A 22,684-nucleotide genomic window follows, 5' to 3' on the forward strand; every position below is an offset into this window, starting at 1 on the left:
TCTGGATTTTGGTTGTTGTACTTTAATGAGTTAAGGAAGTTTCCAGATATCCTACATGACAAAAAGAGATTTTCTCTTGGTTTCCATTTTTTTAAATTGGAAACAGGTGGAGCAAACACTTTTCCAAAATCTAATTTTTGTAATTTTTCTCTTTTGTTAATGTAACAGATCATATCAAAAGACCTCTAAAGCTGGATCACCCTCACAGTCCAGAGACCAACATTTGGTCGTTTGGTATCATTCTTTTCATACATAGTTAGATTTTATGTACTATTCTTTAAGTCAACTTCACTTCTCAGTTTGTGCCCGCCTGTGATAGTTCAGTAAATGTGCTAGCCTGTGCTCAGCCATATGCTCCCCACTCCATTCATTCATTTTTAAAAACAGCAGTATAGAGTGTTCTCTTCTTAAAAACTGATTATTTTTTTTTGGCTGTGCAGCTTGCAGGATCTTACCTTCTCAACCAGGGATAGAACCCCAAGCCCCCACAGTGAAAGCTCCAGACCACCAGGAAATTCCCCCAAATAGATTACTTCTAATCTTAGCTTTCCTTAAGTAGAATGTACAGTTATGTGGTAGATAAGGCTAGGACGGTGATGTGTTCAAATGAACATACACCAGTGAAATCAAAATAAATCATCAGCTTATATCCCTTGCCACCAATCTGGCTATGGGGGGGTCCCTGAGCCCCCAAAATATAAGATTCCTCCCTTATAAAATGTATCAACAGTTTTCAGTCCTGATGCAGCTTAGATAAAGTGCAACGGTACTGATTTTCCTTCAGTCTCAGGAGACTAAGGGTTTTAAGTATCTTGAGGCCTGTGACTGTGAAGGAACCTTAAATTCTCTTGTTTAATCTCTTTATTTTCCTTCTTTGCTCTAAACAATACATCAGTAAATGTTTTGCCTGTGTGTGAACCAATATGAAGAACACTATTGAGATTTTGATCGTAGATTTTTGTTTCCACCTTTAAGAAACTCAGAGGAAGAAAATTTTTCTAGTGGAAAATAAAATCATCAGATAGAATAGTGCATCCAAAACAGGAAACTAACACTCAGACACTGACTGTCCTACTTCTAAGCTACTGTCCCAGGCAGACAGGAAGAGTTGAGAGTCACATTTTTTTTTTTTTTCTTCCTTTTCAGAGAGGCGGAGCTCAAGATTTAGTTTGAAATTCAGACGGCTATTTATGACTGCTCTGTGGTAGTTAAACCAAGAGAACAAACGGCTGCTCTGCTCACTGATTCAGACACCAGATACAGAGCTCCGGGATGGAAATTAACGTGTATCCTCACCATGCCTTGGGCTTTCCAGGCCCCCATGTAAGTAACTTAGCGATTTGATAGAATTTTATCATTGAAAATGCAATCAGGGAAAAAAAGGAGAAAATGGTCAGGAGGAAGAGGAAAAGCTTTGGTTTTAAATCTATCACACCTAGAAGTTTTTCTAATGTGATTTTTTTTTTTTTAACTGCTGACTCCTGGTAGCAGTAATTCTTTGGTTGCTAGTTGTCTCTAAGTTCCTGTGTTGAAACTCACAGCCTCTTAACAATTCTAAACAAAAAACCGAAAATGAAATATTTCCATAAGATTCCTGATGCTTTCCTCACATAAAGAGGGTAAGCTTTTACTTTTTGAAACATCTGCTTCATAAATGTAGTTTTTTCCCATAAGTGCAGTGTTTACTGCAATTACTTTTATTTTTTCCTTTGCTTTTGAAACATGGTATATAGAGCTGCCTGACTTGTAGTACTTTTTCTCCCAGCTATTTACCTATTGACTGACTATACTGGTGAGGGAAGTACATTTTTTAATTTAATTAGTATCTGAGCCAAATTAAATGGAAATTACTTATGTTTATCTATATATAATATATATCATATCATATGCTATATTATAACATAGCTTATTTAGCCTCAAATTTTTACTGAGAAATATGGAAATGCAGATGTTTCAGAAAATCATCATCACAATTCAGTTTGGTGATTTATTAAAAAATATGTCTATATATATTCAATTTAAAGATCATTTATAGCTAAGGAATTGATTTATAAGCACCTTTCAATCAAATTATGTCATTCTTACAATTATTTTCAACACAGTCTACTAGTTATATCACTAATGCCTAATTTCAATTTATCTTCTTCAATGAGAATTTATTATTTTTTAATAGCACTTCCATTTAAATTCAGGGTCAGATTTTCTGATCTTCTAGTTGGAACTTTGTAGGTTTTTTTTTTTCCTCATGTCATCAATGAAATGTGAGAAATGGTTGTCTCTGGTTACAAAGTTACTCCTATTTTTCAAGTGACTGCTTTTTTAAAATTCACTTTGAAATGACCATTTCATCTATCTGCCTAATGTTTGGTTGTTCTACCACCACATCAGCTGTGAAATTTCACATGGAGTATGGCAGCTTTCAAGTCACTCTCCCACTTGATAGTCCAACCATGTTTTCCAATACTTCTCAACAGAACTTCTCCTGTCAGGGCTAGTCTCAATCCCTCCTTATTATCTTCAACCACACTGTATTCTCATCTAGGAAAATGCTCATGTAAACTGTAAAATGGGTAGGATTTCATGGCAGACTGAGTTTGAGAAAGAAAAGAGAAGTCAGGAGCAGCTCCCAGGTTACTGGGAGGGTGACTACCACCACTGAAAATTAGAATGGAGAAAGGCCAGGTGTGGGAGAAGAGGAAAACTTCACTGCGGCAAACTGAATTGAAATGCCCATGGAACACATGCGGAAAAAGGTATCCTAAAAGGAGTTGGATATTTGGATTTGGACTGAGAAGGCTGGGCCACAAGTTCAGATTTAGAAATAATGTTAATGGTTGTTTTTTAAGCCCCGCAAGTAGATGAGATCACATCGTGCACTAAAATGAGATGAAAGGAAGGCTAAATAGGGAAGCCTAGGAACCTTTAAGTAGGGGTTTGGTGACATATAAGCCTAGGAACCTTTAAGTAGGGGTTTGGTGACATATAGCAGACAGAGAAATTGGAGGTGGGTGGCAAATCAGGAGATATCATGAAGCCCAGGAAGAAGAAAGCTTTGAGAATAAAGCAGTGGGGACTTCCCTTGTGTTTCAATGGCTAAAACTCTGAGTTCCCAATGCAGGGGGCATGGGTTCCATCTCTGGTCAGGGAAGTAGATCCCGCATCCCACAAATACAGATCCCGCATGCTGCAACGAGGGCTGAAGAGCCCGTGTGCCGCAACTAATGCTCAGCACAGTCAAATAAACTGATTAACAACCACAACAAAAAAAGATAGAGCTGTGACCATAAGTGTAAAGAAGGGGTTAAGAGAATAGAAGGTGGAGGGCAGAGAAGATTCTGTGCAATGGGCAGTTGGATGAAGTGAGCTGGAAAAGAGGGAACCTGGCCAGGAAACACCACCGTTTATTGTAACATAAGGTGCAATAAACTGGGTTTCCACGGAACTTTACTCCTCATGCAATTAAACAATGTCGAAGAGTCTATTTAAGACTTATGTAACTACTCTATCTAAAATATTACAGAAAGAGTTCTGAACTGGCCAAGAGTAAAAGCATAACAAACTGGGAGCCAGGAACATAATAAAAATCTGGTGAAACAGGTAGGGCAAGAAATGTAGTTGGCTGCATTAGGCTAAGAGTGAACAGTGTATTTCAAGACAGATACACATTTTATTGGGTGAGTTATGCCTATCACAGGTCTGTCTCTCCAACCCATCTCTTGCTTCAGTCCTCAATCACAAATTCAACGTATCCAGATCAGATTTCATTTTCTTCTCACTTACTCCAGTCCATCCCCAACCTGCTTCTCTACTTCAGGGACAAGCACTGCCAGCTACCCCATTGCTAAAAGTGGAAACCTGTGTCATTCATTCTTTTCCATTGTCATCTTTTCCATCTCATCTCTGCCATCAAGTTACATTCATTTTTTCTTCACATTCTTTTTTTTGGACAGGAAAGTATGATTTATTGGTGGGCATGAGTAAGGAGGGAATAGTGTCAAAGCTCTCACGAGTGCAGGCCCGCTATTTGTCCAGAGGGTCACGATTAGGAATGTATTTGACCCCACAGTCATCCAAGACGAGCCGCTTTTCTGCCACCATGTTTTCAAATTCATCCACATTAAACTGAGTAAATCCCTACTTCTTGGAGATGCAAGTCTCCTGGCAGCCCAGGAACTTGAATTTGGCCCTGTGTAGGGCCTCAGTTGGGCTTCCCTGGTGGATCAGACAGTAAAGAATCTACCTGCAATGTGGAAGACCTGGGTTTGATCCCTGGATTGGGAAGATCCCCTGGAGGAGGGCATAGCAACCCCCTCCAGTATTCTTGCCTGGAGAATCCCCATGGACAGAGGAGCCTGGAGGGCTACAGTCCATGGGGTTGCAAAGAGTTGAACATGCTGCTGCTAAGTCACGTCAGTCATGTCTGACTCTGTGTGATACCATAGATGGCAGCCCACCAGGCTCCTCTGTCCCTGGGATTCTCCAGGCAAGAATACTGGAGTGGGTTGCCATTTCCTTCTCCAATGCATGAAAATGAAAAGTTAAAGTGCTCAGTTGTGTATGGCTCTTTGCAACCCCATGGACTATAGCCTACCAGGCCCCTCTGTCCATGAGATTTTCCAGGCAAGAGTGCTGGAGTGGGTTGCCATTGCCTTCTCCCAGTTGGACATGACTATGTGACTAAGCACAGCACAGGGCCTTGATCATGTACACCTTGTTCTGCAACTTGGACATTATGATTTTGCCAATGTGGACCCTGGCCACTCTGCCCTGGGGCTTTCCAAAGGCACTACACACACCTGTCTGGAACCTAGATTGGGGACAGCATGTCAATCATAAATGTCTACTGGAAAGGGCTGTCTCCAAAATACCTTAGGGCAACCTGCACAGGCTACAGGCTTCCAACACTAAGGAGGCTGCTGTTTGCAGCCCTTGCACACTAGGCCCCCATGGGGAAAAGAGAACAGTTGGCTCAATGGGCTGCAAATCTCTACATTCTTTTGACTCCATTCTCTTGCTTTTCAGTCCCACCACCACCACTACCGTACTGAAATAGTGTTCTTAACTGGCCTACCCTCTCCTAGTTCTTCCTCCTCTTCCCTATCCATCTCCCACAACTCTAATGAAGTAAATCTGATCAGGTCCCTCCGTGACATAGCTGGCTAATTAAAAAAACCTCCCAGTTCCACTGATGAGAAAGAAGGTCTGACCTGCTTAGCATGACATCATGCTAACAAGCCCTGCCCTACATCTTGGCTGACCCAGCCTAACCTGCTGACCCAGCCTTGCCCCACATCTTAGCTGCATCTCAAGACTTTCTGCCTCCTCACATCCACCTTCTAACACTGCTAAGTTTCTCCTTGTTCTTTAACTCACCATGTTCCTTTACATTTGATTTACACTAAAGCCTGAGCAATAGTATTGTTCTACTAAGATCATTAGCTTGGGTGCTGGAAGAGGGCAGAATGGGAGAAGTTGAATATAAGTGATTAGGACCAGCCATAGAGAAAAGAATAGAGGTGGCCATGACCTTCGTTAAGAGATGTGATCCTGCATTGAACTCAGTGCTTATTAGACTGTATTTCTTAAATAAATCACAATTCAAGGGAAACAAGTATATCTAATAGAGATAATGTCAAAGAATTTGTAATTTGATGAGAGAAATAAGACATAGAATGAGGCAACTAATGTGACTGATTTTTCCTAGGTTCATTATAAAATGTCAGATTAATTGCTTTACACTCATAAATATATCACTGACTCAATGGACATGAGTTTGAGCAAACTCCAGGAGATAGTGAAGGACAAGTAAGCCTGGCATGCTGTAGTCCACAGGGTTGCAAAGAGTTGGACATAACTTAGCAACTGAACAGCAACAACATACATATATACAGACATTCAAAGATACTAGATAACTAATAATATATTAGTATAATATTAGTATAATTAACTGATCAATGTACTAATTAATTAGTATAACTAATTATAATTAGTATAATGCTAATATAATATTAGCATAATATTAGTATTAGTATAATAATAATATATGTGAAACATGGTGGCAGGAAAGTGGATCATCCTGGATGGCTGTGGGATCAAGACAAGTCCTACAGAATTTGGAGGACGACAAGAGTATTTGGGGATAGAGTGTTCAGGTTACATTTACAACAGAGATAGAACTTGCAGCCTGAGTAGGGCATACGTAGCAGGAGGAATAACCTTCTAATTATGGGAAATGACACAAACAGAGGCAGAAGAGGATGTGTTCAGGGCAGAAGAATCTGGGTAGGGGAATTATATTGATAAGGACAGGAAGAGGTCAGGGTGTGATTGTGGGGTCCCTTCAATGTGTACTTGACCCCTCGGCATACCTACATACTTTACCTAGCAGAGAATGGGTACCACTGAAGTTGTTGTTTTTTTTTTTAGTCACACCTAGTTCCCTGGCAATGGATGAACCTGTGCCTGCAGTGGAAGCACAGAGTCTTAACCACCGGACATAGTGAATGCAGTCTTTTAAGCAGATTAATCAGGCAGTAGTGTGCAGGACAGATTAGAAAAGAAAGGGAATTCAGGCTGAAAGAGCAGTAGCACAGTAATCTAGGTCTGAGATGTCATAGTTTTTTATTCTAAGACACTATTGAATAATAGGTTTTTGTAATAAAAAGCTCTACATTAAATGTCTACACTGATTATACAATTTTAGGTATATAAAATTACAAAAATGCTGGCATCTCAGAATTAAGAACATAAGATAACGATCTGAACTAAGGTGATAATGAAAGGAATGAGAAGAGTAGATGCAAAAAAGAAAAAATCTTGAAGAATTTGGATATTAAAAGTCAAAGGAGGTTAAAATAAGATTCCATTGTTTTGAGTCTGAATGAAAGTGACAAATTGTTACCATTAAAAGAAGTGGCAAAGTCAAGAAGTAAAAAACCAAACTAAATTTTATGTAGAGTTGGAGGTGAGGAAATATCTAAGCCAATATAAGATATTGGCTTAGAACTAGGAAGAAAGATCAGGCCAGAGTATTATCCAAGGAATTACCTACATACAAGTCATAGTTGGGATGGAAAGCTGAGAGTGAATGACATTCTGAAAGACCAAGTGTGTAGAAGACCAGTGGGAAAAGGTGTCATTGCAAGGGAGTGCCCACATTTCAGGACAGAAAGGAGGGTAGGAGAAAAAAAACAGAAATTATTTGAAAGTTTGACTTAGATCCAGAGTAGGAGCATGGAAAACATGAGGAGAGATTGAGGTCTTCTTTTCACGCTTAGAATTTATTGTCGTTCACCATGTATATTTGAGTGTGTCTTAAGTATTCACAGTCTGGGCTTCCCTGGTGACACAGTGGTAAAGAATCTGCCTGCCAGTGTAGGAGATGCAGGAGACATTGGTTCGATCCCTGGGTCAGGAAGATCCTCTGGAGGAGGAAATGGCAACCCACTCCAGTATTCCTGCCTGGAGAATTCCATGGACAGAGGAGCATGGCGGGCTACAGTCTATGAGGGTCACAAACAGTTGGACATGACTGAGCATGCACACCTCTAAGTATTCACACAGGTATGAAGAAGCCCACAGTGGCATCCAAAGGAACGTCCATGTGGGCCTGCACCTTCATCCTTAGCTGGATGCCAAGTACTAACTGTGGGCTGTTCCTCAGCTCCAGAGGTTCTGGACATATACCTGGGCTGGTTCCTCAGCTGTTGTGAAGAAATCATGAGATTTTTCTGAAGGTTTATTCCTTAGGAGATCCTTTAAAGTCCAAAAGAACATACTTCCCACATTACTCTTTGATGAGCAGTTATTTAGGAATGTAATTTTGTTAATCCAACTTTTTATAACAGGATCAAAGTTAAAAACGAACTAGTTTCTAACACTTTTCCAGTTCAGCTGGAATAACTTTGCCAGTTCAGCTTTCTGGATCCTGCTGGTCAGGGATGACTGAGCTCTCTCTGGCTTAGCTCATTGCCCTAGCAAGACAGATAAGAAACAAAAGTATTTATTAGTGCAAAATATGATACTTTCATAGCCCACAAAAATACATTATGAAATTGTCCAATGAAGGGCAATATTTCACAAAAACACACACATGGTCATTGTATTTATTTGTACTTTTCTTCTATAATTGGGAAAACTAGCACAGGCATGGCTCACCATGGCAGGCACTCTAAAAAGCTAATTGGCTGACATGATTAGTAACTGGGGATGTGAACAGTGATGATATTATCCCCAAATATGAACCTGAAAAAGGCTCCTCTTCTTGTCACAAATATTTTAATCAGGATGTTTGTAAGCATATCTTATAGTCTCATGCTCTTACAAACCTGAAGTTGACCCATACAGTTCGTTCACATTGTTACTGAATTATTTTCAGCCAGTATAAACAACTCTCACATGACTTTCCCAAGAGGAAAAGAAGTGCTTTCTCCTCTATATAGTGAAGCCTCATCAGTGTCACAGAAGTAATTCTCTCTTGTGAGGAAGTACCCACCTGACTTGGTTAGGCTGTAAGCAATCTGGCTTATGCAGTGATACTTCTTTGTAAGGTGTGCTTTATCTCTTTATATACTCAGGAGACTCTGACAATTAAAAGGTCATGGCTGAAATACAGAGTGGGGTAGAGGGAACAGCTAAGGCAAGGATATTTATTAAACAGAAACATCCAGATAATATGGTGATTAATTGCTCAGCTTTTCCCATCTGAGGTCGATTTCTTCATGATACGGGCCAAGAGCAGGAATGGCAAGTTCATGTCACCATTTCCACCTCTTTTCCACACACATCCCACCCACCCCCCCTCCCCCCAAAAAACCCACGTGGAAGACACCACAGTTTTTTTTTCCATTGGACTAAGTCTCGGAGTTTGGTGTTAGTATCTTCTGACTCCAAGGAATAGGGAACCTTAAGAAAAAGAGGGTTTATTTTAAGGATACACATAGTTTGAAGTCAGAGAGTTATTTAGGATCCAAGGCAAGTCAGAGACTGGATTCTTGCCCTATGGCCCCCCTGTTCAACCTCTCGTAATATATCTGTGCTCCCATTCCTTGACTGACCAATCTTCTTTATATTCCACAGTCTAAATGCTTCAGAGAGTCAGTTTAACATGCTTCCTTAATTACCATTGTATCTATTACTAAGCACAGCTTTGGTTCCAGGTTCTGTCATGGGTCATGGATAGGCAGCTCTTGGTTAGGCAGCCCATGGATACTGGTACTTTTTGTCTTTATCTTAGTGGTAGTTATCCAAGTGTGTTCAGTTCATGAAAACCCAAAATTCAACACATGCTTGTTATGTGCAACTTTCTTTGTTGTATTTTAATAAGTTTATTTTTTTAATTATGCCAAACTGATCTCATTCTCTTTTTTGAAGCACATCAGAAGAAAGTCCAGGCATATATGTTCATTTTAAAGATATCTTTAAAAATTTTCTAAGACCATTATGTGTAATTCAGAGAGATATGGGCTGTATAGTAGTTATGTCAATTCTTAACAACTTACCCAAAAATTGACAATTAAGATCACCCTGAAGACAGTTTTCTGTCATGATGTATGCGGGTTCTCCAGTACAGAGAGGAAATGTAGGTCGAGTATGTGGGATCAAGGGCTGGGCTTTTCTGCTTAATAGCTGTTTGACCTTAAGGAATTTTTCCTTCTGTGCTTCAGTATTTCTATCTATGAAATAGAGGTGATAGAGTCTACATCTTAAGATGGTTAGGGGTACTGAGTGAACATAAAGTGTTCAGAATAGCAGGCTACTAACATGTGGGCAGAGAGGCTTTATCATTAAGGTAGAGTAGATGTAGAGGTGGGTAGAGGTAGAGCACTGTATCATTAAGTCACCAAGTTAAAGAGCAATACAAGTCCCTGTTAGGATAAATGTGCCCAAAGTGCCAGATGAACATCTGTCAGGGATGCTGTAGAGAGATCTCTTCTGTTAATGAGAAGGCTGAATTAGATCATCTCTCAAGGATTCTTTGGTGATCTAATTGTGCCCTGAATACTAAATTCTGTTTATGGAGTAATTCTATAGTTTCTCACTAAGAAGGGCTGGAGTCACCCATAACAAAATGGGTGTGCTTTGGAAACATCTGAGAACCCGGAGAACCAGTAGCTCATCCATCTAACGTTAGGTGAAAACATGAGAAAGTTCAATAGCCCCAAGCTTGTGTAAAACAACTACCTGTAAAACTGAAGAATCAAGAAAGAAACAGAGAGGTTTGTCTGCTTCATTTCTTCTTTAAAATGACCACCTGGCTTTAGCCATCATCTGGAATGTACTTTAGGCTCAAAAGGAACAAACATACACCTTCAGTGATTTGCCAAGAGTATCAAGGTAACTGCCTTGCTTTGTTTGCAATAAATGTTTGCTAAATTTTTAAAACTCTGATTTTATTACATTACAAAGCCATCAGTACTTTTTTTGCAGTTTGTAGAGCCCTCAGATTAAAACCAAAGGAAATCAAACCAAACAAAACATAATGACTTGAGGAGTGGCCAAGAAGATGGAGCAGGAAGACCTGGTGTTCACCTCCTCCCAGAGGCACACCAAAATTGCAATTATTTACAGACAAAGTAATGCTCAAAATTCTCCAAGCCAGGCTTCAGCAATACGTGAACCGTAAACTTCCAGATGTTCAAGCTGGTTTTAGAAAAGGCAGAGGAACCAGAGATCAAATTGCCAACATCTGCTGGATCATCAAAAAAGCAAGAGAGTTCCAGAAAAACATCTATTTCTGCTTTATTGACTATGTCAAAGCCTTTGACTGTGTGGATCACAATAAACTGTGGAAAATTCTGAAAGAGATGGGAATACCAGACCACCTGACCTGCCTCTTGAGAAATCTGTATGCAGGTCAGGATGCAACAGTTAGAACTGGACATGGAACAACAGACTGGTTCCAAATAGGAAAAGGAGTACGTCAAGCCTGTATGTTGTCACCCTGCTTATTTAACTTATATGCAGAGTTCATCATGAGAAACGCTGGACTGGAAGAAACTCAAGCTGGAATCAAGATTGCCGGGAGAAATATCAATAACCTCAGATATGCAGATGACACCACCCTTATGGCAGAAAGTGAAGAGGAATTAAAAAGCCTCTTGATGAAAGTGAAAGAGGAGAGTGAAAAAGTTGTCTTAAAGCTCAACATACAGAAAATGAAGATCATGGCATCCGGTCCCATCACTTCATGGGAAATAGATGGGGAAACAGTGGAAACAGTGTCAGACTTTATTTTTTTGGGCTCCAAAATCACTGCAGATGGTGACTGCAGCTATGAAATTAAGACGCTTACTCCTTGGAAGGAAGGTTATGACCAACCTAGATAGCATATTCAAAAGCAGAGACATTACTTTGCCAACAAAGGTCCGTCTAGTCAAGGCTATGGTTTTTCCTATGGTCATGTATGGATGTGAGAGTTGGACTGTGAAGAAGGCTGAGTGCTGAAGAATTGATGCTTTTGAACTGTGGTGTTGGAGAAGACTCTTGAGAGTCCCTTGGACTGCAGGGAGATCCAACCAGTCCATTCTGAAGGAGATCAGCCCTGGGATTTCTTTGGAAGGAATGATGCTGAAGCTGAAACTCCAGTATTTTGGCCACCTGATGTAAAGAGCTGACTCATTGGAAAAGACTCTGATGCTGGGAGGGGTTGGGGGCAGGAGGAGAAGGGGACGCCAGAGGATCAGATGGCTGGATGGCATCACTGACTCGATGGACTTGAGTCTGAGTAAACTCTGGGAGTTGGTGATGGACAGGGAGGCCTGGTGTGCTGTGATTCATGGGGTCGCAAAGAGTTGGACACGACTGAGCAACTGAACTGAACTGAACAGACAAAGTATCCATAAGAGCACCCTGCTGCTGCTGCTGAATCACTTCATTCATGTCCGACTCTGTGCGACCCCATAGACGGAAGCCCACCAGGCTCCCCCATCCCTGGGATTCTCCAGGCAAGAACACTGGAGTGGGTTGCCATTTCCCTCTCCAATGCATGAAAGTGAAAAGTGAAAAGGAAGTCGCTCAGTCGTGTCCGACTCTTAGCGACCCCATGGACTGCAGCCTTCCAGGCTCCTCCGTCCATGGGATTTTCTAGGTAAGAGTACTGGAGTGGGGTGCCATTGCCTTCTCCGAAGAGCACCCTGAGGACTAACAAAAAAGGTCTTCTAAAAGCTAAAGTTACAAAGAAGGAACCACAGTGAGGAGGGGAGGAGGGGAGGAGATGCGGTTAGTCAAGACTCATGTCACCCAGGTAAGTGATGCACAACTGGGAGGATAATTACAGTTGCAGAGGTTCTCCCCCAAAATCAGGGGGTCCAAGCCCTGCATTGGGCTTCCCACCCCAGGGATCCTGTAATGGGGAGACCAGCCCCCAGAACATTTAACTTTGAAGGCCAGTGGCACTTTCTTTAGGGAGACCCAGAGAGTTATGGGAAATAGAGACTCCACTCTTAAAGGGCACACACACAATCTCACACACTCCAAGATGCATGGCAGAAGCAGTCATTGGAAAGGAGCCTGGAGCAAACCCACTTGCTGATCTTGGAGAGCCTCTTGTAGAGGCAGGAGGCAACTGAAACTCACCCCAGGGACATAGATGCAGCCATTTCAGGGAGGTCAACCTACCAGGAGGGCACTGGCGCTGGCAAGCACCACTTTAGAGTCTTCCCTGTAGCTTATTAGTGCTGGAAACTACTTGCCCACCAGCCAGTCAGCAGCAGTCCAGGGATGCCTGAGGCCAGGTGCCCCAGATGGGCAGGGTCTTGACCTCACCCCCTAGCAGAAAGGACTCCTTGAGGCTCCAGCCTTGCGCCAGGACACACCCTCACCTACCAGATGGCCCAGGACGCAGCCCCACCCACCTAGTGTGTCTACATCAGCTACAGAACCTTCAGCCCGTCAGTCAGGGATCCCAGGACACAGCTCCACCTGTGGGTTGACACTAGTCTTGGAAAGAGGCCTCACCCACCTCTGGTAGACACCAGCTCCGTGAACACCAAGACCCCGCAGCCAGCTGTGTCAGGACCTGGTGCACAGACCAGCAGGCTAACACCAACTCCAGGAGCAGCAGGACCTGGCCTCATCCACTAGTGGATGGGCGCCAGCCCTGGGAGCCCTGGGCCCAAGCCCCACACACCGATGGGCTGCCCCACGCTGGGGTCACACGGACCGCTGCCAGCCATGTCAAGACCAGGCCCATCTGTTAGCAGGCCAGCGCCACTTCAGGGTAGATTAAAGACTTAAACGTAAGACCTGAAACCATAAACTCTGGAAAGAAAATAGGCACTACACTCTTTGACACTGGCTTTAGCGATTTTTTTTTGGATGTATCTCCTCACAACAGAGGATGAGATGGCTGGATGGCATCACTGACTCGATGGACGTGAGTCTCAGTGAACTCCGGGAGTTGGTGATGGACAGGGAGGCCTGGCGTGCTGCGATTCATGGGGTCGCAAAGAGTCGGACACGACTGAGAGACTGATCTGATCTGATCTGATCTGATCTCCTCAGGCAAGAGCAACAAAAGCCAAAATAAACAAGTGGCACTACATCAAACTATAAAGTTGCGCACAGTGAAGGAAACTATCAACAAAATTAAAAGGCCGCCTCCTGAAAGGGAGAACATATTTTCAAGTGATACGTGCAATAAGCAATTAATGCCCCAAACACATAACGAATTCATACAACTCAACATCAAAAGACAATTTTTAAATGGCAAGAGATCCTAAATGGACATTTTTCCAAAGAAGACATACAGATGCCAACAAGCATGTGAAAAGATGCTGAATGTCACCAATCATCAAGGAAATTAAAATCAAAACCACAATAAAATATCACCTCACATCTGTCAAAATGGTTAGCATGTGCTGTCAAAAAGATAACAAATAACAGCTGTTGGTGAGGACTTGGAGAAAAAAGAAACTTTGTGTATTGTTGGTGAGAATATAAACTGGCATAGCCACTATAGAAAACGGTAAGGAGGTTTCTCAAAAAATTAAAACTACCATACCATCCAGAAATTCCACTTCTGGGTATTTATCCGCAGAAAATGAAAATACTAAGTATTAGAAAAGATAATGCTCCCCTATAGCAGAGACCCAGAAATCCAGAATGGTCATCTTTACCCATAGAAAAGTGATCTTAAAAACCCAAGAGAAAATGCTTCCTACAGCTTCTTGCTGCAACTTCATCTCAAGAGAACATAGAAGAAAATCCTAAAAAGGGATAATTTAGGGTTAAATGATTCTATGAACACAGAACTATTCAACTATATATGAAACTATAAAATTCTCAATATTGGTCAAAAAACCACAAAATCTATGAGTGGCTTAATAAGTGTATAAATTGTCAAAATTATATTTCCTATTACTACAAGTATTTATATTTCTAGTTACATTTTCCCCAGCTATCATCTTAAGCATTAAGTATTTCAGAAACATATTGTACTTACAATATAAACACAAAAAGTGCACATATTTTAAGTGTACAATATGAAATTTTACAAACTAAACACATCCATGTAATAAGCCGCCAGATAAAAACTGAACATTAACACTGTTTTGATATTATTTTTTATTCAAGAAAAGAAAACTGTTCTGGATAAGGTCTTCTCCAGCACAATTCGAAAGCATCAGTTCTTCAGTGCTCAGCCTTCTTTATGGTCCCACTCTCACATCCATACATGACTACTGGAAAAAACACAGCTTTGACTATGCAGACCTTTCTTGGCAAAGTGATATCTCTGCTTTTTAATATGCTGTCTAGGTTTGTCATATCTTTCTTTCCAAGGAGCAAGCATCTTTTACTTTCAAGGCTGCAGTCACCATCCACAGTGATTTTGGAGCCCAGGAAAGTCAGGTCTGTCACTGTTTCCATTTTCCCCCCATCTTTTTGCCATGAAGTGATAGGACTGGATGCAACAATGATCTTAGTTTTTGAACGCTGAGTTTTAAGCATCAAGAGGCCCTTCAGTTCCTCTTCCGCTTTCTGCCATTAGGATGGTACTACTTGCGTACTATCTACTACTATCTGCATATCTGAGGTTCTTGATATTTCTCCCAGCAATCTTAATTCCAGCTTGAGCCCATCATTTCTCATGATGTACTCTGCATATGTTAAATAAACAGGGTGACAATATACAACCCTGGTGTACTCCTTTCCCAACTTTGAACCAGTCCGTTTTTCCATGTCTGGTTCTAACTTGCTTCTTGATCTGCATACAGGTTTCTCAGGAGACAGATAAGGTGGTCTGGTATTCCCATCTCTTGAAGAATTTTCCACAGTTTGTTGTGATCCACACAGTCAAGGGCTTTAGCGTAGTCAATGAAGCAGAAGTAGATGTTTTTCTGGAATTCCTTTATTTCTTTAATGATCCAACAAATGTTGGCAATTTGATCTCTGGTTCCTCTGCCTTTTCTAAATCCAGCTTGTACAACTGGAAGTTCTCAGTTCATGTGCTGTCAAAGCCTAGCTTGAAGGATTTAAGCATTACCTTGCTAGCATGTGAAATAAGCGCAGTTGTGCAGTGGTTTGAACATTCTTTGGCATTGCCCTTATTTGGGACTGGAATAAAAACTGACCTTTTCCAATCCTGTGCCCATTGCTGAGTTTTCCAAATTTGCTGGCATATTGACTGCAGCACTTTAATAACATCATCTTTTAGGATCTGAAATAGCTCAGCTGGAATTCCATCTCCTCCACTAGCTTTGTTCGTATTAATGCCTCCTAAGGCGGAGCCTGGTGGGCTGCCGTCTATGGGGTCACACAGAGTCAGACACGACTGAAGTGACTTAGCTGCAACAGCAGCAAGGCCCACTTGATTTCATACTCCAGGATATCTGGCTCTAGGTGAGTGATCACACTATCATGGTTATCCTGGTCATTAAGACCTTTTCGTACAGCTCTTCTGTGTATTTTTGCCACCTCTTCTTAATCTCTTCTGCTTCTGTTAGGTCTTTGCCTTCTGTTAGGCTGTTGTTGTTTAGTCGCTAAGTTCTGTTCAACTCTTTTTCGACCCCCATGGATTGTAGCCCGCCAGGGTCCTCTGTCCATGGAATTTCCCAGGCAAGAATAATGGAGAGGGTTGCCTTTTCCTTCTCCAGGGGATCTTCCCAACCCAGGGATTGAACCCATGTCTTGTGCATTGGCAGGTGAATTCTTTACCACTGAGCCCCACCAGGGAAGTCTGAAGGAAGCCTCTAGAATTGGAAAAGGCAAAGATACAGATTCTTCCCTGCAGCCTAAGGAAGACAAAGCTACTGATACCCTTTTTTTTTTTAAATTGAGGTATATTTGACATATAACTTTACATTAGGTTCAGGTGTAAAACACAAGGATCTTGTGAAATGATCACCATGATAAATCTAGTTAACACTGATCATGACACATAGTTATAAATTTTTTTCTTGTGATGATGATATCTATCCTGCTTCTTTTATTTTAGCCCCTCAAAAACCCATTTCAGACTTCTAACCTCCAGATTGGAAGATAATATAATTATATTTTTAAGCTACTAAGTTTTGTGTAATTTGTTATAGTAGCAGTAGAGTTCATCTAGAGTCCAGTGAATCTGTGTGTTCAGATTCATATCTCTTTTGTATATATAATTTATTTTTGGCTGTGCTAGGTATTCGTTGCTGTGCAGGCTTTTCTCCAGTTGCAGAGAGTGGGGGCTTCTCATTGTGGTGGTTTCTCTCGTGGAGCATGGGATCTAGGTGCACATGAGTTTCAGTATTTGCAACTCCCGGGCTCTACAGCACAAGCTCAATAATTGTGGTACTTGGGCTTAGCTGCTCCTTGGCATGTGAGATCTTCTTGGACCAGGGATCGAACTTGTGTATCCTGCATTGGCAGGCAGATTCTTTACCACTGAGCCACCAGGGAAGCCCTAGATTCATATATCTTATTGCCTTTATAATAGTTTCATGTGGCTGTCTCGTAGGCATCTCAAATCTAACACATCACAAATTACACCTTTACTTTTAAATCCCTAAACCTGACTACTCCCCCAGCTTTTCATCTTGGTAAATGGCACCAATCACCCAATTACCAATACCAGACATCTGGAAGTCAACCTTCGTTCTCTCTGTCATCCTTGCATGTGTACTAAGTCACTTCAGTCATGTCCAACTCTTTGTGACCCTATGGACTGTTGCTCGCCAGGCTCCTCTGTCCATGGAATTTTTCAGGCAAGAATACTGGAGTGGGTTGCCACGCCCTTCTTCAGGGGATCTTCCCAGGGATCGAACCATGTCTCTTACGTCTCCTACATTGGCAGGCGGGTTCTTTACCACTGAGCCACCTGGGAAGCCCCGTCCTTTCATACCTAATTCATAATTAAGTTTCATCAATTCTACTTCCAAACTAAATATCATATCCAACCACTTCAATCGAGTTTCACTGCCACCATTTTTTTTTACCATCAATTTTCTTTTCTTTAATATGGAATGCGTGTATATACTACACAATACAAAAGATATTATAAAAATAAATTCAGTGAAAAGTCTATCTCTTCCCAGCTCTGCCAAATGCAATTAGTGGTATGGGTTTTGTGTGTATATGTGTGTGTGTGTATCCTTTCAGAGATTTTTTTTTTCACTACCACAATTCTCAACTTTCAACCAGTCCATTTTCCACAGAATAGCAAAAGTGATATTTAAAAAAGAAATCTGCTGGTACTTCCTTGCAGGAAGGAAATCCCCTAATATCTGTCCTTTTGTGGCTGATGTGACCTCTTGGTGACATCAAGCTAGCTGCAGGGGAACTAACGGTTCACATATATTCTGTAAATTAGAGCATCATTAACTGAAATAAATTAAGTGCAAAAGTTTATTGGGCTTGAAATTCACTTTAGCAAGAACTGACAATGAATCATTAAGCTGTTTAGTTTCACTTGTGGTAAATTATTTACTAGATGTAAAAATATTTTAATATACTGTATCACCAACTCAAAGCTTGTCAGTGGTGACTAAGGAGTTTGAAACAATCATTAGAAAGTGTTCATCAGGAGCTGTGTGAGCCCTTTCCCGCCACTTTCTCTGCCACCTCTATGTTCCTCTCTGTAAGTCTCTGGGGCAGGACGGCCTGGGGGTTCCGCGCATCATAAGGATCAGCAGGTCTCCGCCTTGCCCTGGTCATCAGCATCCACAGATCCTTCTAGTAGACGCGGTTCTGGAGGGGCACAGCTTCACTCGGGAGACGGCTCTGGGTGGACCGCCACACGACCGTATTGTTTTGGTCCTGCCTGTGAAATGACTGCGTGAGAAGGCCTGAGACATTGCCTCTAGGGCTCAAGGCCAAAACAACTACCCGTGAGGCGCTCGGGTTCCGAACTTTCACTTGACAGGCGGAGAAGCTGTCCAGGGGCGGGAACACCGACTGAGAACAAGAGCTGTCGCCTGGGGGCTACGCCACGTCCACGGAAGGCGCCGCCCCGGCCCGTCGTCCTCGCTCAGCCAATCGCAGAATTCCTCGCCGCTGACGTAGGGCGCGTCGGCCGATTTGGCGCTCGGGTGGGCGTGCAGGGCGCGCGGGGTGCGCCAGGAGCGGGTAGAGGCGAGTCATCGCTCTCGGTGCAGAGTGGCGGAAGCCGAAGGGGCTGTCTCGCGCCGGCCTGCGTTCCAGCTCGGCCCTCAGTTCTCACCCGCGAGGTCTGGCGGCGGCGACGCGGGAGAAACAGCGGACCCGCTACTGGTGAGACCTGCGTGCCGCCAGGGACTCGGGGGAGGGGACGCGGGCTCAGGGAACGCCACCTGTCGGGCCCCAGGGCCTTCCTCTTTCGGCCTCCATCCGGAGGCCTCAGATCCCCGGCCGGCGGCTCCGCACCTCATCACGCCGTAGGTCCGCCCCAGGCCCGGGCCTCGCTATCTCCCGTGGGCCTGCACGCCAGGCCCGCTCCTTAGTCCAGTTGTGGGCTCAGCTGTTGGCTGGTGCAGCAGTTTTGAGTGCGGACCCCGGGTGAGTAACCCCGGAGTGGGGCTCGGGGTCTCAGAGGAAGGCCGGCTGCACTCTGTTCCTCCGGCTATCCTGAAAGACGGCGAGCAGCTGCTCACGGAGATGTGCAGGAGAAGGCAGGGAGCTCCGTAAAGATGAGTGGCCCTGGGATGTAAAGTGTCGGACGAAAGATGATCTTGAAGGTCTGTGCCTAACCCTGACTGTACTCTGAGTCTGAGCTTCCTTGGAAGCTTGATATGCATTTATTTCACTATCCCCACCCCCCACCCCCCACCGCGCGCCCCAGCACACTTGTAAAATTGTTAGAGCACGAAAGTTTTTTTTTTTTTTTTTAATCCTGATGGAGAAGAGGCGTAGGGTACAGCTTGGCATTTAGAGATAACTGTTCGAGTCGACTGTGGAAGCTCTGGAAGGAGTCACACCCTAGCATAGCTCAAGATAGTTCTGAATTTCAGACCACTTCAAGATAGACCTCTCCTGATTCTTGTGAGCGTCATCCGGTCTGCACTGAGGGAAGAGAGGGACTCATCATATGTGCCCTTGACTCACGCGGTGCCTGGCAGGAAGGTTTGCACTCATGAGTGCTTATGAAATGGACAGGCAAACACTGGATATGAGGACTATCTTGAGCGCTGATATGGTGTTTGGTTTTGGCAGTTATTAGCTATGATTTGGGGCAGGTAAATTGGTTTTCACTGAGGTATGTCCATTTGTAAAACAGGACATAATAAGATAGGGCTGTGAGGATGAAGTGAGTTAATGCTTGTAAAGTTCTTAACATGTGCTTGGCAATTGTTTACTTTGATGGTTTCCTCTGCTCAGAAGGGCTTCCCTTGTGGCTCAGCTGGTAAAGAATCTGCCTGCAATATGGGAGATCTGGGTTCGATCCCTGGGTTGGGAAGATCCCCTGGAGAAGGGAAAGGCTACCCACTCCAGGATTACTGGCCTGGAGAATTCCATGGACTATAGTTGCAAAGTTACTCAACTGAGCAACTTTCATTTCGCTTCTGCTCAGAAACTGCTTGAGCCAAGTGTCTTTTTCGATAGTTAAACGGGACCACAGTATTTATTTGCCTGGAAAGGGTCACTCACCTTTTTGTCAGTATTTATAATAGTCTTGAGAGAATGTAGGTTTCTCAGATTGCCAGTGAGTTTGAGGTGAAGTCTTATTTTCATACCAGTATCTATGTTTTAGTAGCTCTGGTTACTCTCATGGAATTGAGTGAAATGAATGTAAATATCCAGTCTATCTGCTTTCTGAGCTTTAGGCTTTAAGGACTGTGGACAGTGCATCTTCATTGTTCATTTAAAAGATTTCTCGTTTTCCATACAATATTTTATATATGCTGAAAAGGACAGAAGACAACATGACACCCTCCACCAATCCTCAAGATTTAATACATATTAATATGTTACCATGTTTGTTTCAGATCTCTACTTAAACGATTTTTAAAAAAATGTTTACATAGACAACAGAAACCCTCTAAGCCCTCTTTTCCTTTCCCTTCCCTCCTCCTTCAGAGGTAACTACTTTCTTGAGTTGCTGTATAATTTTACTATAGATCAGTAAACAACATATAGTAATGTTTTACATATTTTTAGATGGTGCCCTATTGTATCTTTTTAGAATATACTGTTGTCATCTAACATTATATTTTAGATGTTTATTAATATTGACACATTTCAATGTAGTCCATTTGTTTTCATTACTCTCTGAGAGTCCACTGTGTAAATAAAAAGTTTTATCTTGTTTTACATTGCACTTTATGCAACTTAAAAACTCCTGGTATAGTTTAAGTCCATTATGTCACATTTATTCATTTCATACTGGTCGTGGAGACTCTGATCACAGTTCTTGGTGTAAAAATGGATCCTTAGACATTCCATTTTATCCAGAACAAATAATAATTATACTGGGCAGTGAAAGAAAATTTGTTACTTTTGTTCCTAGTGCTTCTGTTGGGAAGGTGATCTATTAATGTGGCTTGGTGGCATGTACTAGATTCTAAGTTCCTAAAAACCAGAGGTGAGATCTTCCTCAGCTCCACATCTCTGCTTTCCGTTGCTCTGCACAGAGTCAGTTCTCAATAAACGTTTGTGACACTTTTACTTTCAGGGCTCTCATAACCCTACATATATTTGAAAAGTTGATGGCCAGCAATTTTCAAAATTTCACTATAAAAAATATAATTTTATTTATTTATTTTGGCTGTGCTGGATCTCCATTGCTGTGCAGGCTTTTCTCTAGGTGTGGAGAGTGGGGGCTACTGTCCACTTGGGGTGTGCAGGCTTCTCATTGTGGTGGCTTCTCTTCTTGTGGAGCACTGGCTCTGTGGGATGTGGGCCTCAGTGTTTGTGGCATGTGGGCTCTGTAGTTGCAGTTCCCAGGTTCTAGAGCACAGGTTCCATAGTTGTGGTCCATAGGCTTAGTTGCTCTGCAGCATGTGGGATCTTCCCAGACCAGGGATCAAACACTCATCTCCTGCATGATCAGGCAGATCCTTTATGATTGAGCCACAGGGAAGCCCAGACTTGCACTTTTAGATTTTATCTCTCTGATCTGCCTCTTGAGAAACCTATATGCAGGTCAGGAAGCAACAGTTAGAACTGGACATGGAACAACAGACTGGTTCCAAATAGGAAAAGGAGTACATCAAGGCTGTATATTGTCACCCTGCTTATTTAACTTATGCAGAGTACATCATGAGAAACGCTGGGCTGGAAGAAGCACAAGCTGGAATCAAGATTGATGGGAGAAATATCAATAACCTCAGATATACATATGATACCACCCTTATGGCAGAAAGTAAAGGGGAACTAAATAGCCTCTTGATCAAAGTGAAAGAAGAGACTGAAAAAGTAGGCTTAAAGCTCAACATTCAGAAAACTAAGATCATGGCATCTGGTCCCATCACTTCATGGGAAATAGATGAGGAAACAGTGGAAACAGTGTCAGACTTTATTTTTTGGGGCTCCAAAATCACTGCAGATGGTAATTGCAGCCATGAAATTAAAAGATGCTTACTCCTTGGAAGGAAAGTTATGACCAACCTAGATAGCATATTCAAAAGCAGAGACATTGCTTTGCCAACAAAGGTCTGTCTAGTCAAGGCTATGGTTTTTCCAGTAGTCATGTATGGATGTGAGAGTTGGACTGTGAAGAAAGCTGAGCGCCAAAGAATTGATGCTTTTGAATTGTGGTGTTGGAGAAGACTGTTGAGAGTCCCTTGGACTGCAAGGAGATTCAACCAGTCCATTCTAAAGGAGATCAGTCCTGGGTGTTCTTTGGAAGGACCGATGATAAAGCTGAAATTCCAATACTTTGGCCACCTGATGTGAAGAGTTGACTCATTGGAAAAGACTCTGATGCTGGGAGGGGTTGGGGGCAGGAGGAGAAGGGGATGACAGAGGATGAGATGGCTGGATGGCATCACCGACTCGATGGACGTGAGTTTGGGTGAACTCCAGGAGTTGGTGGTGGACAGGGAGGCTTGGCGTGCTGCGGTTCATGGGGTGGCAAAGAGTTGGACACGACTGAGCAACTGAATTGAACTGGACTGAATGCCTTTAAGGGCTTCCCTGGTGGCTCAGTGGTTAAAGAATCCCTTTGCCGATACAGGAGATGTGAGTTTGATCCCTGGGTCAGGAAGATTCCTTGGAGAAGGAAATGGCAACCCACTCCAGTGTTCTTGCCTGGGAAATCCTGTGGACAGAGGAGCCTGGCGGCTATAGTCCATAG

General features: G+C 42.6%; 1 protein-coding gene and 1 non-coding gene across 4 annotated transcripts in view; one reads left to right on the forward strand and one right to left on the reverse strand.

Annotated features, from left to right (window-relative positions):
* Positions 1-1,170: 1,170 nt before the first annotated feature.
* GNE (glucosamine (UDP-N-acetyl)-2-epimerase/N-acetylmannosamine kinase) overlaps positions 1,171-22,684 on the forward strand; it is a 59,006-nt gene continuing 37,492 nt past the window's right edge. The window contains exon 1 of one of the 3 annotated variants that reach the window (XR_011465122.1): positions 1,171-1,323. Coding sequence is in view for 1 of the 3 variants with exons in the window: in XM_070375656.1 (XP_070231757.1) it covers positions 1,273-1,323 (51 nt within the window). In the remaining 2 variants the exon portion in view is untranslated. Of the gene's footprint in view, positions 1,324-18,503; positions 18,685-22,684 lie in introns of those variants that run through there. The other 2 variants (XM_070375656.1, XM_070375657.1) reach the window with 2 other exon arrangements.
* Positions 4,852-4,983, reverse strand: LOC138989022 (small nucleolar RNA SNORA70). Its single transcript, XR_011465268.1, has one exon. It is a non-coding gene; the product is annotated as a small nucleolar RNA SNORA70 (small nucleolar RNA).

Source organism: Bos mutus, chromosome 8 (assembly GCF_027580195.1).
Source record: "Bos mutus isolate GX-2022 chromosome 8, NWIPB_WYAK_1.1, whole genome shotgun sequence".
In the NCBI taxonomy this organism is placed as follows: domain Eukaryota; kingdom Metazoa; phylum Chordata; class Mammalia; order Artiodactyla; family Bovidae; genus Bos; species Bos mutus.